The 12,687-nt window shown below is 45.1% G+C and overlaps 1 protein-coding gene across 13 annotated transcripts in view; it reads left to right on the forward strand.

The window, feature by feature from the left end:
* The window catches only part of LOC116428922 (protein muscleblind), a 438,439-nt gene that overhangs the window by 401,820 nt on the left and 23,932 nt on the right, over positions 1–12,687 (forward strand). For 8 of the 13 annotated variants that reach the window (XR_012998174.1, XR_012998175.1, XR_012998176.1 and 5 more), the window contains one exon: positions 5,105–5,323. The exons of the other annotated variants lie outside the window; for them this stretch is intronic. Coding sequence is in view for 1 of the 8 variants with exons in the window: in XM_076365730.1 (XP_076221845.1) it covers positions 5,105–5,323 (219 nt within the window). In the remaining 7 variants the exon portion in view is untranslated. The remainder of the gene's footprint in view (positions 1–5,104; positions 5,324–12,687) is intronic. 13 annotated transcript variants of the gene reach the window in all.

Here is a 12,687-nt window from a genome sequence, read left to right on the forward strand (position 1 = left end):
TTACCGAAACGTTCTTTACTGTACATACTACACATACATCGTATAGTGTCCGTGAGGTTTCTTTTTCACAGGCCGGCACTTCAAACTAGAGGTCCCCCTTTATACTGTTTCTTAATCTGTTCGATACAGTGGTGTTTTCCTATTAGTCCGTTGCACGCGAGAAACTGCCGAGTCGCCGTTATTCGGAATTCTGGAGAATAAACGAAAGGAAAACGAACGGACTAATCTCTGACACCGGACTAGTCGATCGACACTACTGTTCGTTTCTTTTCTTTCGAATCTCAACCGGTTCTCGTATCTTCTCCCCTGTTCGTTTACTTGTTTGTTACTTAGTTTGCCATCGATCCACCTTCTCGACAACAAAATTCGTTCTTTCTTCCGTAGCAGTACATGCAAAACATTTTTACTCTGTTGTTGGCTAGCCCGCTGCTGGCGCCGCAGTGCTTTCCCAGCCGATCGGTTTTCATTTCGAACAAACTCAATCTGTTTAGCACACTTTTCGAGTATTTCTTTCTTTCGTTCTTTCTTTCCGTTTTCCTTTCTCTCCTTTTTGCTTGAACTCGATCGTAACGCTGGGAAAGTATTGGTCGTACAGGCGTAACTTGGCAACGTAATTGCACAACGCTAATGCTCTTTACAGCTTTCGTAATTTTCTCCGTGTTGATACATATATACGTATAAAGATGCATACACTTGACGAGAGAAACGTAGACGTGTCTGTACGTATATATTTATTTGTACGTATATACGCGTCTCTGTACGTCTTCGAGAGTATAGTTCCGACTGTTTCTACGTATATATGTACAAACACCTATACATATATATACACGTATACTTGTGTCTAATTTTTTCAGCGCCAGATTTATATATTTATATATTCGTTGTTATTTTTTCTGTTTTTTGCCGAAAGAAAACACTTGTTTACTAATTCTATTAATTCTTAGACGTGATCTGCGACTTATTGTGTTTACTTTTACAGCTAGGAGGAGGTGCTTTTAAATTATGTATACGATCGCATGCTGAGTTTTTGACATTTTATATGCATTCATCCGCAAATACGTATGTATACATATATGTATTATCCGATACAGACAGTGCACGCCTATATATCTATATACATACACATGCATAGACATATATATATATACGTGTGTACGTATGTATGTATGTATTCGTACACACACGTAAGGACACAAGATTGCAACACGTACACAGGTACACGCGACACGCACGCTTACACTCGCACTTACACAGAATACTATCGCCAGCCGACACAACACACAGAAAGACACAGAAAGTACACGAACAGCGACAGGACAATGTAATTACTTTTCCTCTTCGTACTATGTTACTTTGAATTTTACGTGTGTGCTTCAGCGGGCAGAATGTACCTTTTAACTTACTTTACTTTTTGTCTCGTATCTTTGCTAATACAACGCTGGGTAACATATCCTAAACGATCTGGCGGAAAACGACGCGCATCAAGCGTGTACGACGATGCGCGTGCCGTTCACCACCGGGGCAAGTATTTTCGCCGGTGCGAACAGCTCCACCTAAATACCTGTGTCCGTTTCGATCCATTAGAGTACCGAATGGTGTAGAACCTGAGCGTACGCGAGCACACATCAGAGAACACACATATGCGCACACACGGCGGCGACAACGCATCGGTGAGTGTGTATGCGGACGATTTTCGATTCGAAGCCGCGTGTTTCCAGTTTCTTTCTCGACGCATCTCTTTAGCGTGAAGATCTTCCATGACGCGGACCAACTAGTTTTCTCAACCGAACCGTTCGCTGAACGCTGTTCGCGCTCCGTTTCCGATCGGCCGCCATCGGTGCGGCGGACGCTGCCAGGGACAGGAGACGGAGCGCTTTCGGTTAGGTCGAAGAAACAATTCGGATTTCAATTCTAATTCGCACGATTCGCCCAACATTTCCTTGTTCGTCCCTGAAAACGAAAATGGATCGCATCCATTCGGAAAGTTCCTTGAAGCCTCTATTGGAAACGGATATTCTCCCCTATAGAAACCGCAACTAATCTTCGCATAAGCGTAGTTTTCCGCTTTCTCCGTTTGTGAAAATCAACGACAAAGTGGGAACAGACACGCGGTGAATCTGGAACCGCAAGTATTTCTCGCTGAAAGTATATTTCGAAGAGATCATTCGTCGTGTCCGTTCTCTTTTTCTTTCTACCGTTTTCTCCTGCAGCTCGCCCCGACCACACGCACTCTGTTTCTCCCTCTGTTTCCCGAACGTGTCTGCACTGTACACATTTCTCCGTATCTCTTCGTGTCTCAATCTCCGTGTACGATCCGTGCATCGCCTGTGTGTGACTAAACATGTATGTACCTGTGGTCGCGTGCGCGTGTGTGCGCGTGTGTGCGTGCCTGTGCGTGCGTGTAGGTATGCGTGCATTTTGTTAAATGTTCGATTCCCGTGCGCGCGTTTCTAACGAGTTTTCGGGCTTTCGGCGAAAGCGCGCGCGCTCCCGGCCGAGGAGGTCGAGAGATCGCGTGCCCACGAGAGTGTTCACGCGTCTCAACGGAAATAGAACGGTATATGGACGAAAAGAAAATGAATATGAATGGAAAAGCAAGCAAGTAAGGAGAGAAAACGGAAGAGAAGTGAGCACTGTCGGCCCGTTTTGCGCATGCTACACTCGCTCGCTTGGCTGTCTCACCCTCCTAACACACAATCGCCACCGGCAGTTCAGCTTGCTAGGACAACCTTGCCAAATTGATCCACGCTTGATTTTCTGTGTACGCTTCACTGCAACACACACGGAAGACTCGAATGCGTCTTCCGAATTCCACGATTCACGATGCACAGAGGGGAACGCGCGACCTAACCTTCCTAAAAGTTCAACGTTATTCCGAACAGACGGTTCGTTGTTTCACCTATGTTACGATTCGAGTATAGATTCGCGTCAAAGTTGCTAATTTCTAATTCCATCGTTCTCCGCACGGATACGTTAATCGTATCGACGGTGCAACGTACGCGATTCTCTCGATAGGCTGGCGTACTCGAATTCCTTCGTTTAGAACCGATACGCTTTTCGGGATGCCTGTGCATCGTGACGGAAAAGAAACAGCCGAAAATAGTAAGTGATGCATGCCTGAAAAATCCTCTAACACTTGTGCGAATTAACCCAATTGATAGAACATTGAGAGGATGCCCTCTGTCGCGGCGTCCGTTGAACAACTCCCCCATTTCCGCCCCTTTTGTTTCACCTATAAAATAGCCGTCCGATACTCCGTGTCCTCTGACCTTATTGGGCGGGGCGAAGGTACACCGAAACCAGCGAGCGACGCCTATTTGACAGAACACGGTATTTAGATCCACCTAGTAGAGTAGTGATTAGATGTGCTCTTCTTTTCTGGGCGTTGATATGGCCCAATCTTTGACATTCTCGCAACCTAGTTACGATCGCGCGACTCGATCTCGATCTCGAGCTTCGCGAGTTCCGAATATTTCAATGTATCCCGATCGATCCGACATGGAATTTTCATGAAAATTATACGAATGCTCGAAGCGCGAGAGAAGTGTGTCAAAATAAATCTTTCAGACGATGTCAGCAGATCGGGGTGTCGTATTAACGGCCAGAAGGAACAGATGACGACTGAAACAAAGTCAGGCTGGCTGTTCATACTTCGAAAACAGACCCGACTTCCAGAAATGGGGCGCTCTTTTGTATCATTCGATCCTCCCACTACTCTGTACATTAGTCTTTCTCTCTTTCTCTTTCTCTTCTCTCTCTCTCTCTCTCTCTCTCTCTCTCTCCCTCTCTCTCTTTCTCTTTCTCTATCTCTCCATGTCTATGATTCTCTTTCTTTCTCTATCTGTCTAACTCTCTTTCTTTCACTCTCTCTCTCTCTCTAACACACACACACGCACACGCACATACACACCGACACGGACACGGACACACACAGCTTTCTCTTTGTCTTTCCTTTTGCCCCGAGACACTTCCGATATTCCTCTTAAAACACTTCCTCGGTTGAATATTTCACGTGAAAAAGAATAGCTTTAATTCCACCTGCGATTTTTCCTTTATTCGATTCGAGTTCCTTTGAACGTGATCATCGATGTGCCGGTATAGAGGTAAGAGAAGAACCGAAAGAATTTCAGAAATTTAATGGCAGTTTGTTGTTCTTGTTTTAGTACGCAGGTGGAACTAACGGTGAAGTATTTAGCGCAACATCATTTTTCTTGGCATTTCAGTCTCTATTACTCATTGTTCTTTCTTTCATTATTTACAACTACCCTCTACTGTGAGGTTAGATCAAGTACAGTGGCGAGCAGAACCATTTTTTATTATGAATTAAGTATTGTTTCTGTCCTATGTTTACTTGCGTTTGTATCAGAGAATTAATATTTATAGTTATTCGAAAATTCACTCCACTCGCTTATTCTGGGCAGAAACATAAATCTTTCATCTCTTTAATAACCTACGAAATAATTACAGAAAAGTGATTTGCTTTCTTTTGTTTTCGTTGTATTTCTACTCTATCGGGAACACATTACATCCTCGTTTCATCTACCACACCGAAAGATTCCCAAACAGAAGCAGAAGGTTGCTCAGCATAGTCCACAGTAAAGGAATACATACATGAAAATGTAAAAAGTTTGTTAAGTAACGTACAATAAGTCTCCAGAGGTTTCGTGACTGTTGACTATGTTTTAACCGGAATCCAAAGTAAATCCCATAGCCGAAAACACGCTACCGAATTCATCTGATCGACAGTATCACTATTTCTCCAGCATACCACAAACAGGTACCAACCGAGAGAAGCAACTTTGGTTGGTATCTCGATATCACTGTTCCCCTGGCTCCATCCAGTGGAGTCATGTTCCTCCGACACATCCGTTCCCCAATCCCTGTACCTACCCCATCGAATGAAGCGTCGATCCAGCCAGCTAGAACGTTGACGGCGAGAGGTATCTTGGTGAAAAAGGAATGGGTCACACACCAGTTCACCGTCTCAGCCAACAAATTCCCAGAGCTGCCCCTCCCCCCGGTTTTGCGCCCCTCCCCCGGCCCCCCAGCCCCCTTTGGCCACATAGATAGAGTGCCATGCCATGCGTGTTCGCTCTTGCTGTAGGTATGTCGCGAGTTTCAACGCGGGGCGTGCAAACGCGGCGAGACGGAGTGCCGGTTTGCGCACCCCCTCGAGACGGTGCAGGCGAACGAGGACGGCTCTGTGACGGTCTGCATGGACGCTGTCAAGGGCCGATGCAATCGGGACCCCTGCCGCTATTTCCACCCCCCTCTGCACCTTCAAGCCCACATTAAGGCCGCACAATCTCGGGCTAGCATTGCGGTAATGCATTCTCTCTCTCTCTCTCTCTCTTTCTCTCTACCTATCTCTCTCTCTATCTATCTATATCTATCTATATCTATCTATCTCTGTCACTATAACTCTGTTTCTATTTCTATCTATACCTTCATCTGTACCTCTATTCTTATCTCTGTCTGTCTTTCTATTAATCTCTCTCTTTCTTTTTCTCTTTCTCTTTCTCTTTCTCTCTATCATTATTAACTCTTTCCTGTTTCTAACTCTATACTTTTCACAAAATCTATTTCATAACTTTAGTGTTTCTGTTCCTCGATTTTCATCCGTTCCTCAGTCTTCGAAGCACGAAAAATGTTTTTACCATGTTCCCTGCCACCTCCTCTTTAAAGGAATCATCGAAGCTACACAAGAATCCTTTTCACTGTTCGCCTTTTATCCCCTTCTGTCCGTTTAATCTTCGCTTCTTGCCGAAACCGTAACGATCATCGCACGACGAATGTTCCTTTTAGCATTATCTCCCGGAAGCCGAACGCTCCCAGCAACTGCAGAAATACTGCAGAAATACTGCGGCGATACCGCAGAAATACCGATACCTTTATGTGGAATATTATTTACTTACTCTCGTCGTCGGTCGAACGATCAAGCTAAGCCCTTGATAATCAACTGGGAATTAAACAATCGAGCAACGACCAAGCTTTCCGTGCTCGTCGCAGGAAAGGAATGTTTGTTATTTCAATTTCTTTCAGTTTCAGTTTCAAGTTCGGACATCGTCGTGCTTGGATTCCCCGTCGTTGGATCCATTAACAAATCCGGAATAATTTTCTGCGTTAATGGGTACAGCGATAAAAATCCAGATCAATCAACAGTTTCTCGATCCTGGTCTCCCGATCTCACTTCAACTATCTTCAAGCCTCTCTATCTCTTCTTTCTCATTCCATGTTGCGTGTGCTTCATGTGCGAATATTTTGTACCGTTGTACATTTTTATTTTGTGTTTTTTTTTTCATCTGCGCTGAAAATTGGGCATCGAATGTCTGTTAGATCGCTGAGCTTGGCGAAAAGGTGCGGTGGCGGTGAAAGTCTGTATCGTGGGCATACGTGTTCGTCTCGTGGCTTTAATTGGCGAGTAGGGGAAGAACGAAATGCATGGGCTGGTTCGATTCACCTTCCGATCGAGGAACATCGAAATTTCGTTGTAACTCGGTCTAATGTCCAGGGATGGGCTACATGTATGGTACACCTCACGAAACTGTTTAACCCAGTCGACGGATACATGATAGTCGCTGCGCGAGTGATTCGGCTCGCCTAAAAAGTAATCGAGAAGCCGAAGCAGCAACAGTGTTTCACGAAAACAAAGAACAGAGGCCTCGAAGTGCACGCATACGATTCCTACCCGCGTAAATACGACGTTCCACCCTTCCCAAGCACTCGTCCCCATTCACTCTCTCTCTATCTGTCTATCTATATCTGTCTCTCTCTAACTCTCTCTAACTCTCTCTAACTCTCTCTGTTTCTCTCTCTCTCTCTCTCTCTCTCTCTCTCCCCCTCTCTCTCTCTCTCTCTCTCTCTCTCTCTCTCTCTCTCTCTCTCTCTCTCTCTCTCTCTCTCTCTCTCTCTCTCTCTCTCTCTTTCACTGAAACTCTGACTTGAATCTATCATGTGTACTGTTAGCCCTCTCTTCAGTTTCTTGGGTTTGCGTGAAAAAGAGCTTTCGTTGCTGCGCTGCTTTTCGCCAATCTACGTCGAGTATATAGGTCGAGCTTCCCCCTTGAACGCAGTAGTCCCTCATATGTACTCTGAATACGCTACTACACACGTATCGAACTCTATCTATATATCTCTATCTACCTCCATCTCTCTCTTTTTCTCTGTTTCTCTACATATATGTATGTTATATATGTATATACCTATATATATTACATATAATATATGTGTGTGTGTGTATGTATACACGTACATAGATCTATGTACAGTGATACGTACATATCGATACATGTATAGCACTGTCGCACGTGAGACAGGTGACCGAACCACAAGTAAAATTGGCCAATAGTTGCGCAGTGCTCGAATTACGCGATAGCCGTAACCGGTATGCCGTCGAAGCGTAATTAACTGATAATTCTGTAGCAGGATAAAAGCAGTGGCTGTCATCGAACGCGACGATAGATCGAAAGGTTGAAAACCTAGCTACGCGACCGATTCGCGTCGCGGTTGGTCGAGCAGAAAACGAAAAAGAAATTCCGACGTCTAACTCGATACGGTTATCGCTGACTTTATATATTATACTAGTTCCCAGAGACTCTTCTGTTTCTTTCATCCTCCTTTTCGTCTGTTTCCCCACCCTTATTATTATTCTTATTATTATTATTCGTTTGTACGATCCTCTATATTGTTTCTCGATCGTCCGCCCTTTTAATTGGATTGTACAAGGTATTCCGAATCCCAAGTATCCTTGTATATCATGTTTGTCGCTTTTGTGTTCGTCCGTTTTTACATTCTCCTGTATGATGTTCAGCCCGTTCCCGTAGCGTGTAGTGAGTAGTACACGAGGCAGAATTCTTGTTAACATCACCAAACACCACTGTTCTCTTTCTCTCTTTCTAGCAGCCTATCGCAGCTATCCAGGTGCAAAGAACTAGTTGCAATACACCAATCACCTGTTCGGTACATAGGTCGTAACGAGTACCAGACGTTTACGCAGTTACACGCGATCGCTCCATTTCTCTTCTCGATCGAGCAGCTTTCAATCTCTCACCTTTCGACTCGAGACGAATTTGGCCCAACAAGTGTTTCCGAACCGTGCGAGAGTATCGTGAACTCTGCTCGGTGTCCTCCGGTTGATATCTTAGCTTCGGGACGAGCCTCGCGTCAGCCACGTTCCGCCGACACAGCGATCGAAACAGAGCTTTCCCTCTTCGGCTCTTCGACATCTGTTGTCACAGACCCAACGCATTCGAAAGCCTAGCTTTCAAGGGAAATTTACTCGACGAAACTGCTCGCAGTACCGTGAACGAGTAAACGAGGTTGGATATCGTTTGGCCGATTCAGTTTCGAGCAGATAACAACTGTCGATACATAAGAACCAGCACACGACGTTAGCTTCGTTCGATAGCGTTGGTTGCAAACCATTCGTTCCAACCGAACCGACGCGTAATGAGAGTACTCGACGGGTTAGATTACTGAAATTCGTTTGCACAGATTTCCCCAAGATTCCCGAAAACATTGTTCTATCGTCCAGTTTTCAACGACGATACGAGAGTGCCGAAATGGAGCGTGGTCGTGACCCTGTAAATAAGAAAGTAGTTAAAGTGACATGTATCTTTACGAATGACACGTACACCACTCTGCTGACAAGCTGTGCTGCACGAACCCCGGCTATCAACCCTCGCTGCTGTTTTGCTGCCCAACACAAAAACGCTACACTGAGAATTGTCGAACCCTGAAAGAAAACGAAACAAAAGAGGGAAGAAAATGAATAACGTTTACGGATGCATTGTACATCCAGAGAGTCATATCCGATGGGTTTGTTGGGAGGCGCGGGTCCGGGTCCGGGTTCGGGAACGAGAAAACTGCGTTGCTAGAATCCGCTTTCGTCCGTGTTGCGCGAGTTCGCGACAACGTTCGAGGACCGAGCGTCGTTGTTTCGAGTAGAACGATCATTTCGCGCGACTCGGTCTTGATTTCCTCGCGATCGACGCTCGTTACGGAAACATTCGATCGAGTAGCATCGTTATCCTCTATGCGACACGACCACGATCACAACTAAAACTGTAAAACGGTGTAGAACGGTGTAAACGAGTGGATACGCCGCAACTGTACGTTAATCGCCATAGAACGGGATTCCATTAGAATCGTACGTGGCAGTTTGTGCTTGCGTCCAAGGACATTTCCTGACGAAACGTGAACAATTTTTGTCTTCTTCTTTCTTTTTTTGTCGAATAAAGGGGAATATTATACTTCTCGTTCCGACATTCCGCCTCGTATGTTGTCTTCGGGGAATGAAATTGTCCATTGTCCGGGGAATAGAGAGCGAAAAGTAGTAAAAATAAAGAGGATAAAAGGACAGAGAAAAAAACGAGAGCGAAAACGCGGGAAAGACATTTTCAGCGACGTCGCGCGGAAGACCTGCAGCCACACCCGGACACAATGGAAGAAAAGTCTCACATGGATGATTGCGGCAGACCAGCTTGTTGGCAGGGAAGTCTCATTCTCTAAAAGTGGTTTTCAATTTCCCAAGGGTGCATAACGCGTTCCTTCGTTACGGATCTAACCTTCGGCCGAATTTGCCTCGAGTTTTTAGCCGGCATTTTCAGACTGAACTTTCACCGTGGTTGCACCGTACAGCCGTTCATTCGACAAACTTCTCCGAAATTCTCCCGAATAGAGTGCTCTGTATCGTCGAGCCTGTATCGACCCTGTATCGACCCTACGTCGGCACGACGCTAACAAATTTCAACTCGTCGCGGCATACACGTTACTCCGGTTTATTCGATTACTACGCGCGACATTTGAACGATTAACACAGCTGATTTCAATTTGATTATGTTCTTATAAACGACAACCGAGCCGCAGAAATAACCCAACGATCGCTACTGTATTTATCGGTGCGCGTTTCTGGGACAGAAATTCCGTAGGAAATTGCGTGGAAATTGCGTGGAAATTCGGTAGACGCGGAATTAACGATAAACTCTCGGTGATTCGATCAGATACGGATACACCGTCCGAAATTGTGTAGCCGGTGCGCGACGTAACTTGTCAAACAAATAATCGTCGGTCCTACGTCGATGCGCGACCGCAAAGGGTTGAAACGGTCAGGGTTTCGATAAAAAATTACAGGCATAAAAATGGAATGGCGGGCGGAGAATGAAATTTAGCGAATAAACTAATATGACCAGCCGATAGCAGCCTTTGATCTATTCGAAGCGACTGGCGACCGGCGTTTATTCGTTCTCTCTCGTGGCCCGCCGTGATTTTCCATTAGATCGATTAACCTCGACCTCACCGCCGCGCCTCTCGCGCCGGTATCGTCGATCGGTCTAATCGAATCAATGCAATGAAATGCACTCTTCGGAATTGCTACGCCATATCTGAATGTTTGTCAAATGTACGAACACGAAAAATCTCTCCCCATATTGCTAGCTACAGAGAGGAAAAAACAACAAAAAAGTATACGGATCAGGCATTGTAGATACATGGATCAGCCGATAAGAGTCTGTCCATTATCGATTCGTACGAATATAGCACACTATTCGTCGCACGCACATGTACACGCACACGCAACGTACCCGCACACGTACCACGTCTCGATACGCACGTACCCGTGAATCGACCGCCGACCAACGATGCCGACTCCATGCCAGCGACGGAACAACGGGACGTGGACCATCGAAAACACGAAATAACAAATGACAAATAACCAGCAACATACAACAAACAACCAGTCAGAAATAAGAAATAATCTGCAAATTGAATTTTTCAGGAACAAAGAGAATTGTCGTCTCGAGTCTCGGCGCCACGCCGCTCGATTTTCTCCCTTGTTTCTGTCGCGCGACGGCAAAGGGGGACAGAGAACGCAGAAACCAGAGAGAAAAATCGCGCGGGACGATACGAGCGAAAGATATCTTGGCGAAACTAATAAATTTCGACAGATAGCCCCGATTATTGCAGGTGTTGCCGGAGTCAGAAACGCCAGCCGATAACCCGATGGACGATCAAATGGAATTCTCCGTTTTCCTTTCAACCCGCTCACTTCTTTCATTTTCCCACCACTTACCCGCCCTCCTCCTCGCTCCGATCCCCGACCCCGTTATCCCCCCGCCGCCTTCTTATCGACAACTCGATACTTTATTTTTAATTACCAGGAACACCGTTCGCGCTCCCATTAGAGACGCCACGTCGGGCTACATGGACGTTCGTTCTACTTAATATTAGCACTGTTAGTTCGCAGATGGTTGCTGATGACGCCCAGACTTGCCTATTGATCCTGTTGTCACTATTCTTATTATCACCATCATCCTCGTCGTCGTCGTCGTCGTCGTCGTCGTCGTCCTTGTCGTCGTCCTCGTCATCGTCATTTCCATCGTCGTTGTCATCGTCCCATCAGCATCATCGTCATCGTCATCATCGTCGTCGTCTTCGTCGTCGTCGTCGTCGTCATTGTCGTCGTCGCCATCGCCATAAAAACTTTGGTTTCTTTTACCATTTCTATTGCCAGTTTTTTTAGGGGCCACATAGTATCCGAGTAAACGCATTTCCTTTTTTTCTTTTCTATCGAGGCTGTGATTTAACGAATCACGCAAGTATTCGTACAGTAAGAAGCCGTTAGCAGAAGGAGCTACATTTTTGTCTGGTCGTTTTTTTATTTTTTCGGTGCAAGAAATACCCTATATAATTTCGCAAGTTTCAAGTGCATTGCATAACACTGAAGGCTAGTTTAGATTTTCCCGTTACATTTATACGTTCTGTAAAAGACTGAGAATTCTTTGAAAAGAGAGATTTAAGAAAACGCACGTTAGGCTGACCTTTAACGTACAAATTCTATAAAGATGTCTCTATTGAAATCGATAGAAAGATTGTATTCGCCTCTTACTGTACGCAACTACGTTCGATTTCCCTTGAGAAATTCAATTGGTAGGCGTTTCGGATGACTCGTGTTCAGGAAGGTAGTTTTGTTTATCGGTGCAATATCGGTGTTGTGTTTTTGTATGTTTATCGCGTAAAAGATGCGCGGCGGTTCGACTGTGAATACACGCTTCTCCAGTTTTCCCTGTCCGATGTAAAACGAGATCGTGGCCAACGAGAAGCGATCGAATCGCAAGATAGATACGAGTAATTACGTCAGCGTGGTGTACTGGCACTTGCACGGGCAACCCGAGAAGCGTGTTACGTCTACGCAGATGCATATTAATTTGCGTGTCGTTTTACCGCAAAATATTTCGTCAGTCGCGAATATTGCACGCAAATGCGTTCACTTGGGGCGTACGACATTACAGATGAAACCGACTATATACACTTGCCATAATGTGCACTCATATTATACATATATCTGTATATGTTTACGTGTGTATACCTATCTATATATACTATAACATGTATATACATATATATATATATATATATATATATATATATATATCTCTTCCGAATTTCAAAAGAACACGATTATTCAAAGAAATGATCGCGACTGTTCTGTCTATGCCTTTAGCTTCAACTGGTCTGTTTTCTTTTTTTGATTTTTATCTTGCCCTCTTCCGCCTGACGATGCTTCTTCACGCTTGCTGACAAAACCTTCGTGCGCTTCGCTACCTGCCAATTAACGCCTGCCGACAAATCACGCCGATCAAATATCCATGCGCCCGGACTACGAAACGTCCAACGAACGTTCGAATGAAA

This window comes from Nomia melanderi, chromosome 1, assembly GCF_051020985.1.
Source record: "Nomia melanderi isolate GNS246 chromosome 1, iyNomMela1, whole genome shotgun sequence".
NCBI lineage: Eukaryota > Metazoa > Arthropoda > Insecta > Hymenoptera > Halictidae > Nomia > Nomia melanderi.